Here is a 27,933-nt window from a genome sequence, read left to right as displayed (position 1 = left end):
GTTTTTGATGAGATTGAACTTATGAATATATATAAATAAATTGCATTTGATGAGATTGAACTTATGAATAACCGTTGTTCAATGTTCATAGACAAAAATAACCTAACTTATTGTGAAGGAATAATTGTTCTATATGTAACCGTTTAGCTTGGAAGATATGTGTGGTAATCAGTCACCTGTTAGGTAGGCTTTCCTCTGTGTTCAATCAAACTCCAGTTTCCTAAGAAAACACATTTATGGGAAATTTGTGTTGATTCACAAATCAGATACTCTAATTAATTTTAATATTAATTGGAATGGTTTCCTTTATTGGATACATATTCATGTAATTGAATGCAGGGAAAATCGAATTCTATTAGCCAAGTGAATTTATCGCAAGAAAATAAATCAAAATGCTTGTCGATATATTTGATGAAGTTTTCTTTTATTTGTAGATAATTTTAATGACTAATGAGTGCTAGGGCTGTGATAAGTCTTCCAACGATTCCTATTTGGATTGCCGAATGTGCCAATGGTTGTCCGTTTACAACAGATCTCAGCTGCCGCGCGAGGCTGCATTGGGCTTGGATGGGCTGCTGTTTGGCACTCGGCTGGCCTGCACTCACTTGCTGAACTTGAGACCAACTGAATTGAGAATTATGTAAGACTAGATACAAAGATGATTGCAATCATTTCTCTTACCCGCACCACTGCGAGGATTCTTCATCTTTGTCGGCTTCTTGCGCAGTTCCTGTTGATTCATGCCGCCACTGCCACTGGGACCAGGTCCATGGGTATCAATTTGCATGCTCTCATCACTGTCAGAGGCCTGACTCTTCAGCACCTTCTTTAGATTGATAAGCTAAACGAGTGTGTCGGAGCACGAATGCAAACGCATTTTAATACACTGAACTTGCACTATGTAAATTCCAAGAATTTGTCTCTTACCTCTTGCTCAATGCGCTCCTTGTTGTATAAGCGTTTTGCCTTCTCGGTATTTGCATACTTGATCTGCATGTCAATGCAGTTGGAAACCCCGTCGCAGGAGTTGACCCACGCTTGCAGAGTCTCTACTATCTTACCCGTGTAACCCGGAGGGATGTCACGCCCCTGAGCATAGTCCACCTCCAGAATGCGCGTGTTCTGAAACAGTTTTCCGTGTATGATGTCTGTAACAAAGAAAACAAAGGCTTCTTTAGGTAATTGATTTTTCAATGACTTCTTAACAATGTGCTGCATAAATGCCAAATTCCAATTATTCCAAGTTGTATTATTATTCAAGTTTGATCGAATACCATACGTTAGCATTTGGTATCAGTTAAAAGTTAAGTTATTAAAGAGATCAATTTAAGTATGTTTAGTAAAGCATTATATATAATTTATAACATTTGTTATCTGAATCGATTTCTAGCTTTAGAGGATACAACAATTTAATTAAGTTTCATTCATTATTTATAATTCATTTATTCCAATTTAAAAGATTAAAGAATAGTTTCGGTACTCAACAATAAAATAATTTAATTTTTGAAAATATCTGCAATATAATATCATTTTTATTTTTTTGGATACTGTTATTAAAATTATAGAATTTGTATTTCTATTGATTTGATTTTAGTTTTAGAACAATATAAGTTATTTCTCGACTAATAACAATAGAAAGTGAAGATCTTCGGCTGTGTTTGATTTCAAATGTTGCTGAGCAGGTATTTTAAAAGGTAAACTAGTCTAATAAAAAGTCAAATTATTCGTTAACACTCTGCAGTTGGCTTTAAAGAGCCACAGGTTATACTCACTCCCAATAAATTGCTAAAAGCTCCTCTTGACAATGTCACACTGAAAAGAATAAACTATATGGACACAACTGCGTTCTGGATTGCCAGTTGCTAGCTCAATATGAGGGCAGACAACATAGTTTAGAAATGAAAGGGAAAAGTTTTAAGTCGTGCCTTGAATTTTCTTTTTCGGCCGTCACGTGCACAAAACGTTTTACAAAAAGTGTTGAAAATGGCCTGAGCTATAAGAGTTGGCTCTGTGCATCACATTGAGAGAGCAGAGTTCAAGAAACGTTGTGCATCGTGTTGACAAAGTTAAAGTTGTTAATGTGATTTATGTTTAAAGTACGTAGCTTTAAATCTCTAGTCAGATTTAAATTAGTTTATGTAAATAATATTCAAATCCTAACCTCAAAGTATAATTTTAGCTAGTGTAAAAGCTTATCTAATATTTAAAAACAAGTAAGAAATTTACAGTCGAGTGTGCTCGACTGTGAGATACCCGCTACCCATTTTTAATAAGTGCAAAATATTGCGGTATTATTTTCAAAATATACCGAAAATACTAAAAAATACTAAAAATATACCAAATGGTATGTTTGGTATATCGATACAGCACACCATTCAAAATATACCATAGACGGCACAATGTACCAGATTGTCGGCCAAAGCAACTAAGAGCCCTAGTAAGTAGGCGTTTTTGCCCATACAAAAGTATTTCTTTAATAACTTCCACAATTTTTATCTGATCGCAACCAAATTTTCAGGAATCATAACTACTATAGTAATTATTGTATAAACCAAAATTCGTAACTCTAGCTTTAAAATTACGCTTGTTATTCGATTTTTTGATTTGCGGGGGCGGAAGTGGGCGTGGCAAAAATTTGAAACAAACTTGATCTGCGTGCAAACATAACAAATGCTGTCGAAAAAAAAATTGTAGCTCTATCTCTTATAGTCTCTGAGATCCAGTGTTTCATACGGACGGACGGACAGACGGACAGACACACAGACGGACAGACGGACAGACGGACATGGCTATATCGTCTCGGCTGTTGACGCTGATCAAGAATATATATACTTTATAGGGTCGGAGATGCCTCCTTCTACCTGTTACATACATTTCGTGCCGGCACAAAGTTATAATACCCTTCTACCCTATGGGTAGCGGGTATAATAATCTAGTATCCAAAGAAAAAATAAATGTTTCCACATTTCCTTTTTACACTTTAAGGAAAGCATACTGTTAGTTTCGTGTGACACTCCAGAGGCTTAAGCTGGCAAAAGCTGTGTGCATTACTACCATAGATAATAAAATTCTATTGGTAATATGTAATTAGTCTGGAATCACTTGACAAGTTCCAAAAGAGGATTGGAAAACGCTTTAAATGGATAACGATGGATTAGTTGAAAGTTTTTCATTGGACAGTTTGTAAAGGGGTTGATAAAGCGTTGCCTAAGCCAGGTTGATAGCCAAATCAGTGGAGCAGCCATCCAACCAGTTGGAAAATGATAACAGGGGAATCAGCAGCATTACAGCATAGCGAATGTGCCAAAGTGATAGCCAGTGATAGCTGGTAGAAAGTTTTGGCCACGGCCAACTGAACCCATTAAATGTCAAGGGCGTATGCCCTTTTTGCCATGTCTAAGCACAAGTTAAGACCTTAAGCGCATTTTGGCATTGACTTAACGGTCACTTGGCCTTGAACGTGGAACGTGGGGAGTCCAAGAGCCAAGTTTAGCAATAAATACACCACCCACACATGTACAGTGTACAGTGTACAGTGTAAGAGCGTGTGTTTAAGAGATTCAATTACTGCTTAGGCTCCATCAATGCGGCAGCAGTTGAATGTGCCTCTAGCGATTGCTCTAATTAGCTTAAGAGACAGAATTTTGATTGAATTTGACGCCTAGAAGTATGCAACAAATAATTGAAAAGGAGGCTGAAAAAAAAGGAAAGGAAAGTGAAAGTGAAACCACCCACTCACCATCTGGAAATGCCCCCATTTTCATCACTCACTCACACTTCAGGCTTTAAGGTCTGTGGACTCGGCTTGTGTGTGTGTGGGCGCGTTCCACATGTAGCCACAAGTGTGGCTACAACTTTGCGGTATTTTTGGCGTTGACATGTGTCTTGTGCCGCTCGCCCATAAAATGTGGGTGGTGTCTGCTTGAAGAGAATAGCGCAACAATCAATCATGCTTTTTTCCCACCAGCTATGCCCCCCGCTTGGGTATGCCACAAATTGTGCCAAAAATTGTGCACAACCCGAGCTGAATTTTGACTGGTGGATCTAGCTGTTGCCTATGGGCTGTACATTCTCTTTTTTTTGCCGCAACATTTATTAAAATTGTTAAAGCTTGTGCTAGAGTTTTGCAATATTAATAAATTTTAATAATATAAATAAATAAATATGCATATTAAAATTCCAAACACAGCGTGCAGATGGAATGCGATATTTAGTGTAAGCAACAGTTTTCAAAATTAAATGATAAAATTATTATGTATTGCCAAATATGATAATTATTTATTTTAGAGCTAGAGAACAGTATAAAGTGGAAGAAAGCCAGCCATTCCATTTAATACAGTTGATGCAAAATAGTTATTAACCTTAACACCAAGGCATTTTTGATAATTATTCTAAGCTAAATGAAATGTTGTTGATTGTTATGCTAAGATTTATAAATGCTTTTGGAGAAGTGTTTATGTCAGTAAACATAATCGTTATAAGAGCAATGAGCATAAGTTAACTCAAACTAAGTTAAGTCAAACTAACAACTGAATGGCCACGTAGAGAATTTGTCCCTCAAAATAATTTCATGTTAATTACTTAGACGGCCTCTACAAAGGGAGTTGTTCGTTATACCAACTGCATTTAATTAATGTTTGCAATTTAATTGACGTATTAAATTCACAACGTTTGCTGATACATATATTCAAGAAGATGCGAGTTGTTTTGTTGTTTTGGTAAGGCCAAAGACTAAAGACCAACTTTATGTATATAAATTACAAATGCTTTATTTTGGTATTGAATGCTTCGAAATACCCATTGATGTATTGCCAACAGGCTTGTTATGAACTACACGTAAAAAACAAGTAAGAAAGCTAAAATCGAGTGTGCTCATCTCACAGTCGAGCAAGCAAAATATTCCAGATTGTCAGCTAAGGCAACAAATGCCCGTAAGAAAGAATTTTTGCCAATACAAAAGTATTTATTAAAGAACTTCTACAATTTTTATCGGATCGTAAATTTTGGGATCATAAATACTATACTTATTATTATATAATATTTACCAAAAATAGCGACTCTTTACAATTATGAGTGTTATTAGATTTGTATTATTCACTGTAAAGTTGAAATCTTCCTTTTAAGCGTATTAAATGCAATTTAGTTATCAGTTAATTAAAAAATATTATCATTTGTTTTTAATTAATTTTGATTTTAATTATTTTTTTGAATAATTTTCTAATACTAAAAAATTTGTTAAAAAACGACGCGTCTCTTTTAAATAGCCAGTCAGCAGGAAAGACTAAGCTTTGTGGAAACTTTACACACACCTGTCGCTGACAGCTTTAGCTAAAGCTGTCTTCAATTTTTTTGTGAGCGAAAATAAAACGAAAACTTATTAATTGAAAATTCAGAATACCGTCAGCAGGCGACAGTGTCGGCGAGATAGGTAAAAACAAGCACCATTGAAACTTGTGCCATCAATAAAAAGTCAGTTTCGTGCAACTATTGGAAACTTTTCACCTAAAACTGGCAAACTGCTGGGACAGATTCGCGAAACTTTCGGCGCCCAGGTTTACAGCAATGACTTGCAGACACCTTAAAGTATGAAGCATACACACAAAGTAATCAAAAACAGAAATCGGTACATAAGCCACAGTATGAACTTCACATTCGCTTCAAAGGCCAGTATAGACTGAAATGAAAGTAACCAAACAAAAAAAAAACTCAAAAGCGCTTTGTATAATAACGATGTCGGATTCACTAAAGTGAATTTTCTACCAAAAGAAATTAAAATGAAGCTCAAATAAAACAACACAACTATAAACAGTCTCAACATTGGTTACAGCAGATGCATAAAAACAAAAACAAAAAAAGAAACACGTGGAAAACAATGGAAATAATTCTAAACAAGTCAGAAAGCTATAGTCGAGTGTGCTCGACTTTGAGATACCCGCTACTCAATTTAAAAAAAGGAAAACAACTCAAAAGCGGTATTATTGTTAAAATATATTAAAAATATATCGAAAAAATATATAAAATATACAACTTATACTATAAAATACTATCTATCTACTTGAATATACCAAATGAAATAGTTTCTATATTGATATTCAAATTTTTTATAACAGAATGCAATATATTCGTAATTGCCCACCAAAGCAATTAAAAGCTGACAATCAAAAAAACTCTCGTTATTACTGTATATCCCAAAAATAGTGAATCTAGATTTAAAATTCTGCTTTCTATTCGATTTTGTAATAATCCAAAACAAACTGCGTGCAACAATAACAAGTGCTATCAAATAAAATTTCAGTGCTCATACTAACAGATAGTCATGGCTATATCGTTGGAATAAAGTCATAATACTCTTCTGCCATTTGCGTACCGGGTATAACAATTACTTAAATACTGAAATTAAATTTATACTGTTTAATTAAAAAATACTTCAGTGAAGTAAAAACTCCTTAAAATACACTAGTTGCCAACTTAACTACAAATTGAGTTAAATTCAATATACTCTTTTACCAAGAACTTAGGGTATTCGCTTAGAAAAAAGCGATGCATACATCGTGACACTGGGAATTTACACCACAAATAAACTTTACGAGCATGTTACGTTTATTTTGAGCGCTCTTTCCCTCTAGTTGTTTCAATTGTTGCTCTATTTGAATATGCAATTTTTTCGACAAGGTAAAAACAAAACTAAGAAAAGGAATTCAAAATAAACAAGAAGCACAACACAAAAAAGCATAAATGGCGCTTAGTTAAAAGTTTATGCAACTGACAACGGACACAAATGCTTCAACTGATTTGATGAGGGTTAACAACAGAGAGAAACAGAGAATGCCAACCGCAAGGACAAGAAAAGTTGTCAGATTTTTCAAGCAAAAGGTGCTTGCAAATTAAATTCCTGTTTCTTAATACTTTATTAGCAAGTTATTATACCCGCTACCCATAGGGTAGAAGGGTATTATAACTTTGTGCCGGCAGGAAATGTATGTAACAGGTAGAAGGAGGGATCTCCGACCCTATAAAGTATATATATTCTTGATCAGCGTCAACAGCCGAGACGATATAGCCATGTCCGTCTGTCCGTCTGTGTGTCTGTCCGTCTGTCCGTCTGTCCGTATGAAACACTGGATCTCAGAGACTATGAGAGATAGAGCTATAATTTTTTTTCGACAGCATTTGTTATGTTTGCACGCAGATGAAGTTTGTTTCCAATTTTCGCCACGCCCACTTCCGCCCCCGAAAATCAAAACAATCGAATAACAAGCGTAATTTTAAAGCTAGAGTTGCGAGTTTTGGTATATACAATAATTACTATAGTAGTTATGATTCCTGAAAATTTGGTTGCGATCAGAAAGAGAAATTGTGGAAGTTATTAAATAAATACTTTTGTATGGGCAAAAACGCCTACTTACTAGGGGTCTGAGTTGCTATGACTACAATCTGACATATTGTGCCGTCTATGGTATATTTTGAATGGTGTACTATATCGATATACCAAACATACCATTTAGTATATTTTTTAGTATTTTCGATATATTTTGAAAATGATACCACAATATTTTGCCTTTATTAAAAGTGGGTAGCGGGTATCTCACAGTCGAGCACACTCGACTGTAACTTTCTTACTTGTTTTTTATCTTCTTTTATTGTTAGTTAAAATATATTGAACTAATCAGCATTTGAGCCAAACAAAGGATGCTTGATTCGTTCGCAGGTAATCAATCTCTTAGCCAACAGATTGCCTCCACATTGCTCCACTCTCAGTTGAGTTCAGTGTTTTCCTTACTCAACTTACCGAATTTCAATTATAAAACGCATTTAATTACTGTAAGCAGACTGCGACGCAATCATCTCCTCAGTCGCTCCTCCCTATGTGAAGACAAATGATGCTCTAATGGGTCCCTGAAACGTGAGGCAAGCAGACCAAGGAGCAAACATTAACAGCATGGAGATCGTATAAAAAGCCCACAACAAACAACAGGAGTCGTGTCCTGTGGCGCCCTCGAGCAGCCTAATGGCAGCTTAAGGCCTCAACACACACTCAACCATCAACCTCATCCATCCCCCATTGCCACCATTAAATTTCGATTCAAGATTACATCGCCTAATAGTATGCAATGCTTTTTAGGCGCCGTGATTGTCCTGCTACCTCTTGATGGCTCAATGATGCCTATCATAACATAAATCTTGGCCATTGCTTGGCCCGGGGCTCCCCATATTTGCAGTACATTCACTTTGGATTTGAAAAGCAATTAAGCAGGTAGTAAGGCTGGACAATATGGACTGTCTGTGACCTAGCAAGTGCCTGTGTTTTCTTTTTCTTTGAGAGAGACCTGTATCCTGCGGGCTTACAGCTTACACTTGTCACTTTATTTGCTCTGTTGATTACTTGAGTAATGGATGCGAAGATTCCATTTAAAAATTTGCCTTCTATTTGTTTACAGCCTTCGTTTTTCTGCCATTTGAAAATGCACGTCAAATGAATGAGACATCAAGCATCTTACTTAGTAGTTCAAGTTGGGGAAGTTTCTTTGAAAACTAAACATTTGCCTAAATCCAATTCCACAACTTCCATGCCATTTGTTCACGGCATGTTTAGCTCTAGAGCCAAAAGTCAACACCAAAAGCGTAAATACCATGCGAATTTCCTAATCTAGTCGCTTTCAAAAAGTCAGATTTCACTATTTTTATTGTTGGGCTTTTGAAACCTCAATTGCGTTGAACTTTGCGGTATTTGGCAAACATCAAAAAGTCAATGTGTTGCAGTTAGTTTCAGTGCTGCACAGCCTCAGCAAAAATTAATTAAAATGGTGTGAGATTACATTGTAGTGTAACGCAGGAAAACACGATGAGCATTTTGTTGAAAATGTTTTGCATTCGCAAAGCCAGATAATGTACAATGTGAAGCAGCTGCGTTTCGTACTTTGATTTTTGCATTTTTGTGTTCTGTTTGTGTTTCTGCATAGTTCGCGAATAAAGCCGCAAAATTTGTTCAACGACACCAGCACTGAACTTTAAAACTACTCATGTGAAATTCAGCCAAGCGTTAAAGACAACACATGCATAATTCACGTAATTAAATAGTTCTCCTAGAAAATAATTATTTTAGATTACCATAAAATGAAAGCAAAATTCATTTGATTTAAGATTACCACTTATATGTATAATAATTTTGGTCTCATAAGTTGAGCAAATATATTCACAGTTTACGGATAATAAAAATGTATTTGTTTATCCTTTATTTCATTGAAATTCATAACGATTCATAATAACGTATATGTATATAAACATATTCTTAATACAACAAAGTCTGTCTACCATCATTATCAATAAAAGCGAGTCTAGTTTTTTATTATTCAAAACTTGCCAAGATTCAAAGAGTATTATATAAAATAAATTTGATATAAATTCACTGTCATACTAATTTATTTTTATGAATATAATAATTATATTTTTATCCTTCGATATATTCGTTCGTTTATCAATATCGATATCATCATATTAACTATTATGTATAGAAGCAAGATTGAAAATTTGTACTATTCAGAACTTGTCAAAATTCAACGTTTAATAAATAAAATAAATTTGATATAAATTCACAGACTTACTAATTTATTTTTATGAATATAATAAAATATATATTTATCCTTTATTTAATTGAAATTTATATCCATATATTCATATTATCTATTTTGTATAGAAACATGATTGTCTACAATAAACATTAATAAAAGCGAGTTTAACTTCTTATTGTATTGACTTGCTAAGATTTAACGTTTAATAAATATGTAAAAATTATATAAAATCACTGACTTAATAATTAATTTCTATTTAGCAAGCTAGTTTACAAGAGTGGTAAATATCAAGTGGACTTACAATCCATTTTTATCCCCAAAACAAGGGCTCAAGATGAATGTTTTCTTCTTTTTATACCCGTTACCCATAGGGTAGAAGGGTATTATAGCACAGTGCCTGTTGGGAATGTATGTAACTGGTATTTATATTCTTCGTCAGCGTCAACAGACGAGATTTAGTTGCGGTCTGATTTAAATTACACTTTGGCTGACAATCTGGTATATTGTGGAGATTTTAAATGTAGTACTACATCAATATACCAAAAATAGCATTTGGCATATTTTAGTATTTTTGGGATGTATTAACTTTGTATATGGGTAGCGGATATCTCACAGTCAAGCACACTCAACTGTAGCTTTATTTCTTGTTTATTTCTTAGAAGAAGAAATCATTAGGGCAAAGTGTTTGGGCAGCTGTCGTCAGAGCACTTTTTAGGCGCGACTGGTGAGAGTGTGCTTTGGATATTGGTGTAGCCGGACGTCATTTTGACTGCTGGTCCGACAGCGACAGCGACCCACGTCACTTAATGAATCCGGCCAAACACGCGCTACGGCCGGTTCATTGTTTTTGAGAATGAACGCACAAGGATACGGTACAGTGGAATGCCTTGCGTTGTCCTGGCTAATCAAGTGCACTGCCTAGGCAATGGATGGGGGGGAAATGAGAAACATGACACGACTTTATTTTGTATTCGTTCCAACTGTTGCCAGACAGCAACTCAAAGGAGAGAAGAGAATTTCTCCAGCTCATTGATGGCTGTTTTGACACCTTTTCTCTCAGCTGTTGCTTTGGCTGCAGCTTACAAAATGCTAATTTGGGCACTTTTGGCTTGCTTGTTGTTGTGTTGTTCAAAATGTAGAAAAATTAGCATTTGATTTAATTATTTAGAGTGTGATGCGAGGCTTGTCTACCTGAGTTTATCTGACAGTCGATAAGTGATTAAAGAAGTTTCCCGATGGAGAGTTTAGAAAGTGTGCGATGTGCTTATCACAAATATATTATCAATAACATTAAATTAATTAAATGCAATTAAAGTGTTGTACACTTAAGTTAAGTTAAGCCTGTTCAAAAGTTGCATGACAAACGAACTACAAAATTTAAATGCGTCCTTCGCTACTTCTTGAAAAGGAATTCGTTTTCACGCGCTTAACTTAACGTGACTTTTCCTAATCTCAAATTCAAATTAACGCATGCACGGCAATCATTTTTTATGCTTATATTTTAAATGAAATCAGCAGACCAAGGTCACGCTCAACTAGGCTTAAATTATCGTGTGGGCGATGCCTCTGCTTCATTTACGTAAACTTATTCAATTACAGCTGTACTATAATTTGCATTTCAACACCCTGCACACAACATAATTGCCAATGAGGTATACCAACTATCAATACGTTCTATATGGAATATGGTATAAGTGTTCTTCTTAATAGCAGTGTTTGTATTTAAGGCATTGCTCAATTAAGTCATGCGGTTTGTAGAACATTACTAATAAATCCTCAACAAGTAACCTAAAATGGCAGCAATGAAATGAGAAGCAAAATGGAATATACGCAAGCACTGAGATATAATTCCCCTCAATGGTTTTAGCTAGCTAGTTTTTCCACTTGCATTGCATTTTTGGATTATTTTTATGAAGTTGGTGCTTAACATCAAATATTTCTACTACAGAATTTGTCTTTTTATTGATATTTTTCGAGTGTATGGCATTCAGATTCATAGTACAACTTTTAACGCACCGGCATCGACGACAATTTTTGATTAACATTAAATTTTTCCAGCGTCTAATGCATTGCTTTGTGTTGTGTTCTTAACTTTTTCACTTTCTATTAAGCAACTTCATAATTAAAACCTGAGGCTTCTGTGCTTGATATTTTCCTAACCTTCTTATTCGAACTATGCAGTCACAAGCAATCGTGTTTAAATTACAGAAAACAAAGAAAGCATTCCTGAAAATGAGGAATGCCTTTAGTCAAACGTTCAAAGAAATTTGTTTATATGGAAACCTTCAACCTTGAAATAAGTTGTACATATGTTTGTAAATACGTATTGAATTCAGTAAGCAATTTACTGCAAACATCGCTTATAAGCAATCATTTATTAAATTTAGTTTATTATATAAATGCATTGGCGAATTGTGCATAGTAGTTGCTTAATAATTTAAAATGAAATAATATCTAATCTTTTATAAAAAATGCACTTCAAAAGGTCTCTAAAACTAATTTTTGCCGTACTTTAAAGAAAGTGAAAAAAAAGTTCTTTTAAGTTTATTAAAATGTGCGTAACAAGTTTATACTCATGCAAAAATGAAAAATTATTTTGTAATTAACTAATTTTTAAAAAATAATTTAATTATTCCTATTATTATTATTATTTAAATTGTGAAAAATTCTATTATTAGAATTTTTGAAGGTTTTGCTATTTTTTGATTTTGCTTGTGTATGTTCAGCAGTCGATTACAAATCAACTTGACAGAAATGGAACTAAAACCATAATCTAAATGCTAAGATAGCAAAATGCGTAATTTTTACAAAATTGTCTAATGAACTCATTATAATTTTGAAAGTACACTTTTTTTAATACAACACCATTTTATATTTATTCACGTAATTGACTGTCAAATAGCATTAATACTTTTATATTATGATGGTTAAATAGTATAAGCATACGAATTTTAAAAATGATCTCTCAATTCAAAATATGTGATACCCGGCAGTAACAGCAAAATATTGCAAATATACTATAAACATATGTAGGTATATACCAAAAAGTATGTACATATATTTGGTAAGCCCTTCAGGTACATTCAGTTTTTGTCATATAAATTTATTTCTTGAATAATGTATAAGTTATCAACCAATCGCAATGTAATAATTGTTTACCTACATTCAGCGCTCTAATTTATTGTTTCGCTTGTTATATTACTTTTTTGGGTGCAACCTTAAATGCAACAATGACAAGTGTTAAAACAAAGGTATAGCTCTTTTAATGTCTAGCATGATCTATGTGATGTTAGGTACTCGACTGTTAACGCTGCAATATAGTATGAATTCTCCGAACTCGTGCAAATGCCTGCTTCTGCTCATACACACAAAGTTATAATACCCTACTAGGAATTTAATTTTTCTAACACACTTGCGAACTTGGAAATGAGTGCATATTGTACTATCATACAATAAGACAACTTAAGCAAACACAATCAGTTTTGAAACTGAAAGTTAGATTTCCTCAACTGCAAACAGAAGCGCAACTCACCTGCGTAGATAGCCTCAATAATGATGTCCTCAAGGTGGCGCACGTTGTCGATTTCCAGTTCATTTAATAGGACTGCATAGGGAATGCTTTTGGTCTTGATGGCCAGTGATACGATGGTCAAATGCTGTAGTTTCTTCTGCATTGCCGGTGTCAACTCAATGTAATCCTGTTGCTGAGCACGGAACTGTTTGTAGGTGCCATAGGCGAACAGATTCAGTGTATTGTAATACTTGGCATCGGGGCCGTCCTTCAACTAATCCCATAGATAATAGTTAGTTGCTAGTTGCACGTTTATCAAATAACTCCAATACTTACCTCGGCTACATTGGGTTCCGCTAATAATTCGCCGAAAACAAAGACGTTCGGCGCGTCCAGCACTTGTTTGATGACGTCGAGTAGAGCATCGCCGGTTGCGTTCTTGGCCAGCACACAGAACTGTTGTAGGAATGTCTCCTTGCTGGTGCTGGGCTCCTCATTGCCGAGAAGCATATCTTGTGCCATTTTAATAATTAATCTTGCGAGAATTTGTTTTTCTGATTACAATTGCACAGCTGCTAATCTATCGTTTAATATACGTTTTGTGTCTATCGATAATCACAACAGAAAAAATATTCATTTGAACTATCGATATTTACGCCACGAGCACGCATACAGGCTTATCGATTTTGTCGCAACAGCTGTTTACAACACATCGCAAAGGTGGCTGCTATAAAACATGAAAACAATATTTACGCAAGGGCGGGAAATTTGAAATGGACGCAAATTTATTAGTGAACCATATTTTCGTATTTATTTATGTAATATTAAAATTAAAAATGAAAGTTATTGAATAATCAGTTAACAAACAAGCTTCCTAGTAAACAACTCATGAAAATTTTAGTGCATATATGTATATATTATATGTACATATTTTTGGAGCAGAGCATTTTACTTTAATCCAGTGCTTAGCCTTCTTTATTAGTTTTTTTTTAGAAAGCCTATCAGGCCAATAATGCTTAAATTGTAGTAACTTCCCTTTTAAAACACTTTGCACTTTCACACATTTTTTTTTTCCTCACACACACAAAACACTCAATGGGAAGAATCTTTGGGGAGTGGTTGTAAAAATGCCGGTAGCCATATAAAAATTTACCCCTTAGCGACTTGCAGTGCGAAACTTTTTGTACGTCTTTCTACTTGGGCCACACTTATTATTATTTGCCGAGTCTGCATAAAAGATATACGTATAAAAAAAAAGGTGCAGGTCAAAGTTGGAAACCCTTTATTATGTGGCGCCGTCTGTGCGAAGCTCTTCGGTAAGGGGTCATTGGGGATTTGCCTGCTCATCGATTATGAAAAGTTAAGCAAGACGCATATAAAAGGTCAAAGGCCTTGGGGGACAAATGCGAGACCGAAACACACTGCAAGATTTCTAATTCAAAACACTGTAAACTTTGGAAGGCCACAAAAAAAAAGAGAGACTCCGAAAAACATTTATTTTGTGCATTTCTCTCCCGTCTCTCTGAGTGGCATGCAACAATGCAGTTTGATACGCAAAGTACGAGTCATATTTTAGCTAGTTTGGATTTTCCCAATTTAGTTGAACACTGAATGGAAAAAGACAGAGAGAAGCTGGGAGAGGACAAATAACATTTGCATATTTGACACCAGCCACAACACTTTCCTTTTGCCCATAGGCTGTTGTCCAGCTGTATTTGTGAGGTTCGACATGCTTTCCAATTTGATTTTGCAATCCGCTCCAATTGGCAGACGCTTCTTTTATTGGATTTCAGTTCTGCGAAGTTAGTTTCGATGTTTGCCAAACATTACGACATTTTCATTAATGTGGCAATGTTTTTCTTTTCGTTCTTATTTTTTCTGTTGCTGGTCTTTGGACACGCACAATTTCCGTTGTCGTTGAATTTTGCGCAAAATGTTTCGTCATCGCCGGGGCAATTTTTCTGTTTTCTGTTTTCTGTTTTGATATGCTACTTTATTTTTTCTTTTTTTTTTTGCAACTGCCTAGTCATTAATTTGACACACAATGAGACAGCGAATTGCAAGCTATAAACAGTGTGAGATTCACAGATACCGAATATTCCAGACTCAAGGATAACCGTAACGCCAAAATGGTGTTAAATACCATAGAATTTAACATTCCTTTTTCATATCGATTAATCGCACTTAATCAGCAGCTCGAATTCAGGAATGATATAAAGAAGAAACGTATTGTAATTTTCATATTCATATTTTTATATTTAATTCATTTCAATATTATATATTTGCATTCACATTCGATATCAAGTCCAAAAAGAGAAGAGGAAGTTCTAGTGTGACCATCTTATTTGTATAAAAGATTAAAGATTAAAGATATTCTTGATTGTCTGAATATTCAACATAAACAAAATCAAAAAAGGATTTGCCAAGTTTGATTTAAGTTGCTAACATATTTTATTTTATACCTATAAAATATTATTTTACTGCTCTTTTACTTTTCTTAGTACAACAAAAATGAAGTTAATATTATATGTTACTTATTCCACAGCTAAAGAAATACACAATAAAACACTCAACATCGATTTAGTTTTAAATAAGTATAATGATCTTATTATCGTTATGCTCAACGAATCTAATTACATCCAATGTACGGACAAAGAGACAGTTAAGATCAAGTGTGACCATAAAAAAAAGTAAAGGACATGTTAAATATTTTTTTACTGATCTTTTACTTTTCATAGTACAACAAAAATTAAGTTAATATGTCACTTAATCCACACAATAAAATACTCAACATCGATTTAGTTTTTAATAAATATAAGCAGCGCATCTAATTACATCCAATGTAAGGACAAAGAGACATTTAAGATAAAGTGTGACCATAAAAATAAGTAAAGCACATTTTAAAGTTAATACGGTCACAATTGATATGCTAATTGAGATATATATAATAAGGGCACACTTTAAACAGTTATTAACAAAATCAAAATAGTATTTACCAACTAAGAATTAAGTTGTTAACATATTTTATTTTGCCATCTATTAAATATTATTTTACTGCTCTTTTACTTTTCATAGTACAACAAAAATAATGTTAAAGTGCGCTCGAATTAAAGGCACGTGTTTCCACAATTTCGTTTACTATGCCATATAAACAAGCACAGTAGAAATAGAAGCAGACACAAAACCAAAACCAAAAATGAAAACGAAAGCACAAGTAAAATTATATCAACGCGCTTAAATGACTATTAAAAGATTCGAGCTCATCAAAACGCGCGCAGCATGGTAAACTGTTGTTGGTCCTGCTGCGGTTGTTTCTCTGGTTGTTGGAGGAGAAATGGTCGAAACTGTTATACAGCAGCTATACAACTAGTATAACAGTGTGCTAAAAGTGCTTTTACCCCCCCATTTGCAAGGGGTCTCTACACTCAAATGGCGAGTGGCAGCTTGCCTTTGGCTTATCATTTTTATCATCATTGAGCTGCCAGCAGGACAATGCTGTTTCAGGGTCGGGAGGTGAACGGGGGGCGGGTCGGTGCGTTGGTCGTTTGACCTTGTCTTTGAGTCGCGCGCTGCTCATTAGGACAAAAATTGCTTTGTGTGTGCATGCATGAGTGTGTCTGTGTGTTGATTTTTTCTAACTCGCTTTGTGGTTTGTTATTGTTCTGAGGTTTTCAATGTGGTTGCTGTTGCTGTTGGAGTGCTTATCGCTGCAAATGACCAAAATTGTATAAATAACAAAATATACACACTCTCGTATTTGTCCTCACTTTGTAAGCAGCGTTGTTTATCCAGCGCTCTCGCATAGATTTCTATTTTTACAAAAAACTTTACTTCAACTTCGTTGAATGAATGTCAATAGTACAAACTGTGCTCAAACTCATTTCAGTTTCAGCCAAAATGTTGCAACTGGGATATTGCAACAATGGAGTCGAAAAACTTTGGCAAAGGGCCTTGTCATATTAAGCTTTCTCTTTGCCAATTTATTCTGCAATTTTTCAATGAAAAATGCAACTTTTTGCCTGAAAACGAAATGATAAAATGTGCAATGAAATCCTTTGAATTTCACTGAGCTTCAAAAAAAAAAAAGAAATAACTATAGTTCAGTCAAAACAATGTTTTCTTTTTTCATTCAAAAAAAGGCAAAACAAAAACTAATAGTTCATTTAAAATCATTAAATAAATTAAGTCGACATAAAAAGCCGTCAAACGTGTGAAAATTTAAATTAATTTAAGATCATTATTTTTATAGTTAAATCAATTTTAATTTATTATTGACGTTTTAGTATTACGTTATGCTATGAGGATAATCTTTTCATATTCTTTGGTTTTATTTAAATTGCGAAAAACCATAAAACCCATGTATAATAAATCAAATGCAATTTATTTGGCTTAAATTGAAAACGAAATTGACAATTGCAAATGCTAAGGATGTTCAACTTTGAGATACCCATTTTTATACACTGCTCGATCCTTGAATAATGTTCTCATTTTATCGGGTATTTTCAATATATTTGAAATGTTACAGTTGCCTTATGTAAAACCCCAAAAGAAAAAAACTTTCTTTTTCACAATTATGTAAAAATTTCGGACTCAAGCGCAGAAATATTGGATACCAATTTTTGGTTTGTTTTTTCCGTTACCCGATATTTTATCGAGGTTACATCAAAACGGCAAAAATTTGCAATAAAAATGTGTGCGATTTCACAATTGATTTTTAAAAATAAGTCTTCTTAAATTTTCTGATGATTTTGATTGTTCACTTATTGATAATTTGGTGGTAAAAGTTTGTTAACATTTTGAGCAGATGTTTTGCATAAAATCGGCTATACTAAAAAATTTACCGTTGCCCATTTTTCCCATTTTTTACTGTGGAAACGCCAAAACGGGACTCGAGAAAATGTGAAAAAAAACTTTTCAATCTGATTCCTTATAGTTAACCAAGCTAACTAGGAAATTGTTGGTTTATTTTAAAGTTTATTTAAATGTCGTATTAATTTTAAAATATATTAAATTAATATATTACAATAATTCTAAAAAATATATACCAAAGGCAATATTTAGTATATTTGTATAGTACTACATTCAAAATATACCGTATTTTTATGCATAAATACACAATATTGACATCCAAAGCAACAAGGATCTCAGTGACTGTGGAAAAGGGACATAAAACACTTTTCAATCCGATTCCTTATAGTTAACCAAGCTAACTAGGAAATTGTTGGTTTATTTTAAAGTTTATTTAAGTGTCGTATTAATTTTAAAATGTATTATATTAATATATTGCAATAATTCTAAAAAATATATACCAAAGGCAATGTTTAGTATATTTGTATAGTACTACATTCAAAATATACCATATTTTTATTCATAAATATACCATATTGTCATCTTAAGCAACTATGACCCGTTAGCAGTATGTGTTTGGATCCATACAAAGTATTTCTTCAGGTACATAGTTAAAATATCCTTCTATTTCACTTTATTTACTTATAAATATTTGTTTATTTAATAAGAGATGTCTCAGTCGTCTACATTCTTAATTTCATTTCATATTGCAAACAAAACTGCAATGCTCTTAAATCCTTTTGAGTATACATAAATAATGGAATTGATTAATGCATGCTTTTAATTATTTAACCTCATAGATAAAGTCATTTTATACGAATTACAACACATAAATAAATGCTTTAAATTTTCTGCTCTAAATCATTTCAAATAATACAAATCGATTCAGTTTAATATTGAATTAAGCCAAGTGAATTTAATTAGAATTTAATAAATATTTCAATTGAATTCAGACAAAGAGAAAGAGTTAAAGTTTAAGTTGATTCCAAAAAAAGACCCCAATAACTCAACTGAACACCCCGTAAAAAACGGAATCTCAATTCAACTGATACTGTTTGGACTGTCAATGTTTTTGACAAACACAATAGAAATCGGAGAGCTAAAATCACAACTTGTTATGCAAAAGCCAACACACAAAAAGTGTACACAATACAATATTGTAGAGACTTCTTTCCCTCCTCACCCCAACACTCGATTTAGTTTAATGCGATGTGTGTATGCAAATAGAATCCATGTGGATGAGCTTTGCATATTGAGTGGGTCAAGCATCTCCCATATGATTATAACAAATTTGTTTATTATAATATTCTGATGTTTGGGGAGGCAAATGAAGCGAAAATATAAAATAGTCGAGTGTTGAGCCAAAGTTTGGCCGAAGGAAACATATCGAAGGATAAATAGAGACAGCTAATAAATTTCCCCAATTAGTATCAGTTCATTAAATCTGATTGCAAATGAACTTGGCTTTCCATCAATCTCGCTCTCTCTCTCTGTAATTAGCTGCAACTTTCTGAGCGTTTAACCTTTGGTCATTCATTAATTAGTTCGTTGATTATGATTGACCAGCAGCAGCTACTGCAGATATATTAAATTTATACACTTTCGCTTCTCCCCCATATTGAATCACTCGATTGTGAATGCGAAGAGCAGCTTAGGGCTGTAATCAAAACTTAAACATTTTGCAATATCATAATGGGTACAAAAATAGCTCAAACCACACACAAACAGTTACCCCGAGCAACAAAATGGAGAGGCAGAGAGAAGGCAGAGGGAAGGCCATCAATTTCAATCTGTATTGGGTTATTTTTGGGATGTGTAACATGTTGACTAAGCACCTGGAAATGTTTGCTACCTGCCAGCCTAACAATCATGTTGAATGCCTAAGCCAAAGCCTCTCTCTCTCTCTCTCTCTGTCTCTGTCTCTCGAAGGGGATAACAAAAATTGATGAATGTTTTGCATGATTTGTTCCAGTGCGGATTAGGCTCTCAGAAAAGCCCCAAACCAAGGCAGCCAACTTGGTTGTAGACGGCAAAAAGTTTAGACAGTACAAAATACAAACAAAAAATCAGCAAGAGGAAAAAAAACAGAGACAGCTTCTCACTAGATGCTGCATAGAAAAAGTGAAGCTCAACTACAATCTCATTCTGTGATGCGAGGAAACAACAAAAAAAAACCTATCAAAACAAACGATAATGTAGCTGCTGATGTGGCTGCTGCTGTCATTGATGATGTGAACGATGGATAATAAGGATGTCGGAATGTGAAGGCGATTGCGTATGTGTGTGTGTGTGTGTGTGTGTGAGGCAATGCCACTTTAATGACACGTGAGGGTTTTATACCTCCATGTGGATGATGTGTTGATTGCCCCAGCGGATAGCAGGCTACACGCTGCCAACTCCATCTCCATCTCCATTTCCAACCAGAGCGAGAAGAACAACAGTACGGCGAACAAGTCAATTGGTCAGCAAACAATAAAATCAAGCGGAAAATTGACCAAAGTCGCGCAGAAGAATCACCTACTTACCACATACAATGTACTCCGAAGTAAAAGAAGCAAAAAAATGAGAGAGAATGAAACTGAAATTAAAGCACGTTTGAATTGCGCTGCAAATGGGAAAATGGCCCAATTGCTGAGGGGAAATGAATAGCAATTGCTGTTGCTGCTGCTGCTGCTGTTGCTCTAGGGAAATTGATGTGCGATGATGATTAATGTAAGCAGCATGTTGAAAGCGTGTAAACACAAACACACACACACAAACACAGAAAAAGGGGACAACAATTGTGGCAAGTTAATTAAGCAAATAGCATCAGAGATTATTTATTTATTTGAACTATTAGCAAACATGAAAGCTAATTAAACAAAAATATTATTTAATTGCAATTGGCTTCCAGCTTCTTTCCGCTTTTATCGCGCAATTATCGATTTGCATTTGAGCACTAATTAGGCGAGAAATGCGCTTAAAGCTGTGACTCTTTCCCTGCTACCCCACAAAAATATGTTTAAAGGTCAGTTATCTCTCCACTCAAACATACACACACACACACACGCACTCGTTTCTAAGGCCACAAACTGCAAATTAGCTTTCGCAATTGCGAGACTCATTAAGCCAAACAAAATGTGTTGCCTGCTTTTAGGGCGCAAATTAAAATGACTAACAAAAGAAGAACAAGAAGAAGATGACGACGACGTCGAACGGGCATTTCAATGCAATTCGAATGGAATAGCTAATGTCGTTCGTCTTCGTTTCATTATGTTCGAGGTACTCGTAATCCTCGCTCCCCCCAAAAACCCATCGACGACATCGTCGCCATTTTGTTTACAGTTTGAATGGGCAGCTATTGTTGTTGTTGTTGTTGCTGCTGCTGCCGCCCCTATTGACAAATTTATTTATTAACATTCGAGTTCATTAAACCTAAATATTTGGTCCGGCAGCTCCACGGCTTTCACACGCTCCGTTGGCTTCCCCACTTCACCGCGCTCCCCTCCGTCACCCTCAGAAGCCACACAACGCACAAATCACTCGACGCTCGATTCTGACCGCCGCCATTTTGTTTGATTTTATGCCTCCGCCTTCGCCCGTCTGATCTCCCTCTAAACTCATCCATACTCCATACTATCTATGGGCTGGGTAAAGCGAAAAACTTTTTCGGGGCTCTCGCACAAAAAGTAGTTTTAAAGCTCTCGAAATTCTTTTGTTGGCCGCCGCAGCGTTGATACAACAGCAACAACAAAAAGAACGGGAATGAATAAACTCATACTCATGCTCGGATATATTCGTAGTAACTGCTATCCAGGGCACTTAATCCATAAAGATTTATGCGTTTGGTCTGCACGACAAACAAATTGTTGTTGTAGTTCCTCGTACACCGCAAAAAAAGTTTTTTAATTAAATTTAAAGCGTTTTTTCAGCGGTTGCTTTAAGTAAATCCAGTTTTATTGAAATAAAAGCACATAGAAAATTATTCTGAATTAATTTATGGCTTTATTAGCTTTTTTTGAGTGAAGGAATATAAAAATTCGTCTGCTATCACGACACAAAAAAATATATTTTAACCTAAAAAGAGAATTCAAAGGTAATTATTCATTGATGAAGATTCTGTTTACATAAAAATTAAGAAGAAGATTGAATAGCGCATAAAACATTTGTTGTGTCTTTTTATTCATTTCTTTTCGATCATTTGTTATAGACGAATGCTTGCTTGTCGGCGAGCTGCCAACTTTTTCGCAGTGCAGAGACCTGCCAACTCAAACGACGTTATCGATATATTTTATTTATGCGATTAAATGACACAAGATGGGAACATTTAAATCAAACGAAAATGAGCAACTTATAAAAAAATGTGGCAATGCGTGCATTCAAAAAGTTTATGTTTATATTTAATTTGTTATTCATAATTGAATCTCTCTCTTCCGGTTTGTATCATATTAAGTATTAAAACATATAGCTATAAAATATATAAGTAAAACACCAGACAAGCAAAATAAATAATTAATCCCTTTGTTATTTTCTTTCTTTCCTTTCCTTTTATTATTGCAGCCACTCATTGTCGAATTACAACACTGCCCTTGGATCCGACTTTCTTAACTTTAAAGTTGACATCAGTTCCGATATGTCATTTACCGATATTTATATATTCATATCATTGTGGCTTTTGGTATGCAATTTCCAATACATTAAGCATCTTTTATGTTGACATATTTTACTCTTACACATTTTTCTCTTAACAATATTCGACAGCAGAAAACATCAATGGTTAATTACAAAAACCATTAAATGAATCCATTTATACACAAAAAAAAAAGGAAATCACTGCTCTTTCATTCAGCCTTTTTCTTAATTTGTAATTTAAAACGCAATGTAAACACAATTGACAGTTAACTCAGTTCTTGACTTTCATTGATATTAAATACATCAGATAATTAAGCAAGTGTTGAATCAGTTAAAACAGAGAAATGCCTATCGATAATCAACAGTGTGATAAATTCATAGTATCACAGTGTGTTTGTGTTTATTTAATTAATTTGTACTTCTCAATTTATTTGTTGTCATTCGCAAAAAAGAGCAGAAATATCAATTTCATTGTGCACACATTCCAACATATTTTGCGGTCATAATTCTTTCTTTTTTTTTCGATTCCATTTTATATGTTTTCTTTTTCGTTGTTTGTCTGCTCGTTTTTTTGTTGTCGTCTTTTTTTCCAGCATTGCCACAAGCAAATCCGCGGTTTCTATTGTCAATATTTACGCATGTAAAAAGGCAGATGCGACCCTCGTATCTCGTATCTCGTTCGACAAATCAAGCAGGCCTCAGTGAAAACACACGCTTCAAAGTAGGCAATGAAATGATGTCTGTTCCTTGACACTGATTGATGGCCTTTCAAACGAAGGACTACTGTGTGTGCTGAAGTGTGAAACTTGTTGCGTGATTATTTATGAAACTGGCCCCACACTCATAAAATCAATTAAATCGCATTTCGCAATAACACACGCTTCAACTACCGCATTCGCTTTGGGATTTAGCCTAATTGCAAAAACAAGTTCGGTTCGGTTGCGGTTCTTTCTCTACTTTCTCTCCGCTCTTCTATCTAATATGCAATTCCAAAAACTGGTCGATTCTACCATCGGATGCCTTCAGAGAATTGCAAATCTGCATATGATTCCATTTAATGAAATTCTATGCCAAATTCATTATCACTAATTGGGAGCCAGACCCCAAACAGCATTCGATATACATTTTGGAATAGTGCGTATTTAGCAACTATTTAATATAGATGTTCTTGGATTCAAACATATGCTGCACAAGTCCCCCACACACCCACACACACACACACACAATTCTCGGACAGGTGATTAATTGAACTTTGCTGGATAGTGAGCACCTGGTCGTAATTCAATTATAGTCGAAATAATGTCCAGAATAATAATGCACTTATTGGCAAGCCTTGCGCTCCGAATGTTTGTGATTGTGCAAATGGTTGTGAGCTAATTTCAATGGATTCAAACCCAGAGAATATGTCCGAGTTTCACACCTCATGAGCAGCTCAAATTATCAAATCACATTCTATTGTTTCACTGCACACAAGTAATCGGAATTAACCTCTTCTGTAACAACTAGATAAGTAAATGACAGCAAAATGTTGCTCGATTGTACCACAAAATGGAAATTATCTCATTTACAATATTAGAAAGTTAAAGATAAATAATAAATGGACCCATTTCGATTTTATGACTCTATTCATGCACTAGGGCTAATTTAATAATTATTCGCGAACGCATCTGCTGTGGCAGCTTCGAAAGCCTTTCACTTTCCCCCTTGATAATGTATGAATTTGGAATTTTAATTATTAAAATTGATTTCAATTATTTCCCTATTCATTTGCGTGCATTCACTTGGCACTTATTTGCACAAGCTCGATAAGCATATTCCGTTGTTAAATTGAATTTTTGTTATACTCATAATGCTAATGTGATGGCTTGCAATTCTAATTGATTCATTATAAATTCATTATAATTTACTCTGCGAATTCTGATATGAGATTCATTTTTCGCTGCCCATTTATAATTAACTTGTTTTGATAGTTATAGAGTAGAATAAATAGAATTTCCATTTCAGTATTGACTTTTACCTAGCAATAATATTTAATATTTAATATAGTTGATGAGAACAAAGCATTAAATAATTCAAACATATTAATATAATAAATAGGTATTTATATCGCCACTATTTATATTTAATATTAAAGCAATAAGTTACAGCATTAACAGACATCAGTTCTGTTAACATCTCTGAGTTAACAGCGTCCCAAATATTGGTTTGTTTATAGACTAGCAAAAGCTTTCATTAACATAAGCCAATTGGAACGTATGTAAAAACAGGTTGGGTATCAAAATAAAATAAATAAATAAATAAGAGCAATCTTAAATATTCAACAAGTAAGAAGGTTGTAGTCGAGAATGCATAACTACAAGATACTCTGTTTTTTATGCTTCTTAATTTGAGTAGAAATTTAAATGTATGAATGAAATATTAATTGAATTCAATTTTTTTTAATATTTCTGATATTTTAAGTAGTCAACAAATTGTTGGTATTTCTAGAAACATCTGAAAAGTTTAATTATAACTAACCTGCAACTAAATTGTGATTCGAACTAAAACTTTTATTTTTCTAAGTACTTCTAAGAAGCTTAAAAAGAACTAAACTAAATTGTAATTTAAGCTGAAATTATACTTAGAAGCAAAAACAATTTTTTATCGGTTCCGACAAGAGCGATATTGCAATACTCTATTTCTGTCAGTTTTATACTGTTCAATTGTTGTTAAATTTGAGTAGCAATATCACTAATTTATGGTCAAAAGATATAGGATATTCAAAGTTATAAATATACTTAGTCTGGGTAATGAAGGTGTTAAAATGAGCCTCTATAGCAAATAGTAAGTGTACAGCTCTTTTTAAGTATAGTTAAATTACATTTTTAAATACATATAGTGATGTAGATTAAATGAACTTTATGCTTTCAAAAATAAGTACAACTCAAATTAAATTTTTCGCTTCCCACTCACCTAATATACCCCAATTCCGCATTATTCATAGTAACACCGTTTAAAGACAGTCATTTCATAAAATTATAGTTATTAATCAATTCCAAAAACGTTTGTTAATGCTCAAGTTTAATAATAGAGTCCACTGATTGCTCTTACACCTCAACTGGATCAATGGCTATGGCCACCACCTGTGTGACACTTCTTTATTCAATCGAATGATATGCAAATAAGATCGATGACATGCGGGTAAGGGAAAGGGGAAGAGGGTTGTTTACTCAGCAGTGCTTAACGAGGCATAAAATCAACATTTGAACATCACTCGCATTCACAAATAATTATATATATGGAAGGAAAATAAGATGTTGTCGCACGATATGCTAAACTACTTTGGCTAAGTAAACATTTACCAGCTGCAACAACAACAATAAATGGCCGCAAAGCAAAACTATCGATTTGCGGCGACATTATTTAAATTCACACTTCACGTCACTTCACGGCATAAATTGATTGAGATTGACGAAGATAGCTTAATCGGAGAGCGTATGCGAACTGGAAATTTGACTAGTTCATAAATCAACAACTGCATTTGTTGTGCCATTTGAAGTCTAGTTGATGAAAGGAGAAAAATAATATATTAATTCGTTGAGGAATCTTTCTTTATTTGGGGTAATTTGCTTAACATACTGATTACCTTAGATGAGTTAAGATAATCACACTAAGTAATTATTTAAGTGCACAATTGAATTTTGTGTCGGGTGTCGCTCAGTGAAATTTATTGCTTTGTGATTGACCTGCGACAGATGACGTGTGTCTCATGCAAAAAATCCAAACCAGTTTTGCAAAAAAATTTCAAGCAAGCCAAACACAAATTGTACAAATAGTAGAGGAGACCTTCAAACAGATTTATGGCATCTAAAGCCAACTTGCACAGAGTTTCAAGTGAAAGGCCTCGCCGGTTAATATCGAAGCCCGAGTACGTTGTATTTGACCAAATAGCCACAATGGACCAGCTTCTGTTGACCAGTTCTTCGGACAGTTGCCAGTTCGCTAGTTGAATGTTTGGTTTTTGGTTTTAGCTTTTGAGCATATAAGCGGATTATGCAAAAAGGGCAAACGCCATCATATAAACGACGAGCTCGTCGAGTGCGTGCCGGACACCAACACCAACTCAAACACTTATCAAGCTGTTCGAGCCTCGTTCGAACACTCAAAACACACATAAACCCCATGCGAAACATCCTCAACAATTGTCTAGGAGCCCAGGATACCCTTCAGGCAGACCAACAATTGCTGGGAATTAACGAATGTGGCTTAAACAAAAATCAACTTCATATTCGCTGTAAATGAAACAAGTTCATGTTTCAGCCTACGAATGTGTAAACATTTTTAAATCGATACAAAACTAAAATTCCCCTTTTTAGTTCATTCCTAGCAGTGTATAAAAGTATAAGCCAGAGACTATAAACAAACAATACAAGCAACTCTGACGAAAGCAATAAACTAGTTTATGCAGACTGACGCATCGGTAAATAATTGGGGAAATTCCTGAGCTCAGCTTAAAGCGTGCATCAAAAGATATTCCACAGCATTTATCAATTTACAAACCTGTTGACACGTGTGAAGATGTTTATACATATTGCGATTGGGACTTTTTCACGATTCCGTTGCTTTTATACATTTTACTACTTATAAAGTTCAACGATTGTTAATTAATGAATCAGTTTGAACTTTTTTGTGTTACTGTCTGTGATTTTTCCGAGAATCTCTTCAAGGTGCGTAAGTAAAAGTAAATCACATACAACTATTCTTGCGAAAAACAAACAACAAAGAATATTTCATCAGATAGGATTGATAGTTAGTAAAGAGTGCTAAAATTAAGATTTTGGTATATTTATGACATGGTGTAATCCAAAAATATACCAAAATCAATCTAAATATAAGCTGAACGGCATATTTGATATATCGTTTGAGTACTACATAATGAATATAACATATATAAATATTTCTATTAATATTTTTTTTCATAATAATTTACCATAGATAATATTTCTAATGTAGTACTTCAACGATATGCCAAACATGGTCTTTGGTATATTTCGGGGTACATTATTTGGTATGTTTTAAGAATAATATTCTATTTAAATGGGTAGCGGGTATATTATAATCGAGCACACTTGACTGTAGCTTTCATACTTGTTTTATACCCTTAAAGCTACAAATAAGATTAATAAACATTAAATAATATTTTATTGTTTTTCCGTTTATTTATATTTTAACATTCACTTATTCAGTTGTATGAAATATTTATTATCAAATCGCATTGTCTAATGTGGCACATTCCTACAAACCTTTTAACCTTTTAACAATTATTCTTCACACATTCGAATCTTCTAAAAAGTGAATGATATATTTCTCTTAAAGTCAGCTATTAATGAGAAATACTTTTTATCTAGAATTGCA

General features: G+C 34.1%; 1 protein-coding gene across 1 annotated transcript; it reads right to left on the bottom strand.

Annotated features, from left to right (window-relative positions):
• Positions 1-406: 406 nt before the first annotated feature.
• LOC117570382 (COP9 signalosome complex subunit 7) lies at positions 407-13,722 on the bottom strand. Its single transcript, XM_034251977.2, has 5 exons — positions 13,417-13,722; positions 13,102-13,354; positions 928-1,148; positions 682-841; positions 407-624 (listed from the first exon to the last, which is right to left on the bottom strand). Exons 1-5 carry the CDS (start codon positions 13,600-13,602, stop codon positions 602-604), a joined length of 843 nt encoding a protein of 280 aa, XP_034107868.1. The 5' UTR covers positions 13,603-13,722; the 3' UTR covers positions 407-601.
• Positions 13,723-27,933: the final 14,211 nt, after the last annotated feature.

Source organism: Drosophila albomicans, chromosome 3 (assembly GCF_009650485.2).
Source record: "Drosophila albomicans strain 15112-1751.03 chromosome 3, ASM965048v2, whole genome shotgun sequence".
NCBI lineage: Eukaryota > Metazoa > Arthropoda > Insecta > Diptera > Drosophilidae > Drosophila > Drosophila albomicans.
Note: the sequence above shows the minus strand (reverse complement) of the source record. Positions and strands in the feature narration are given on the sequence as shown.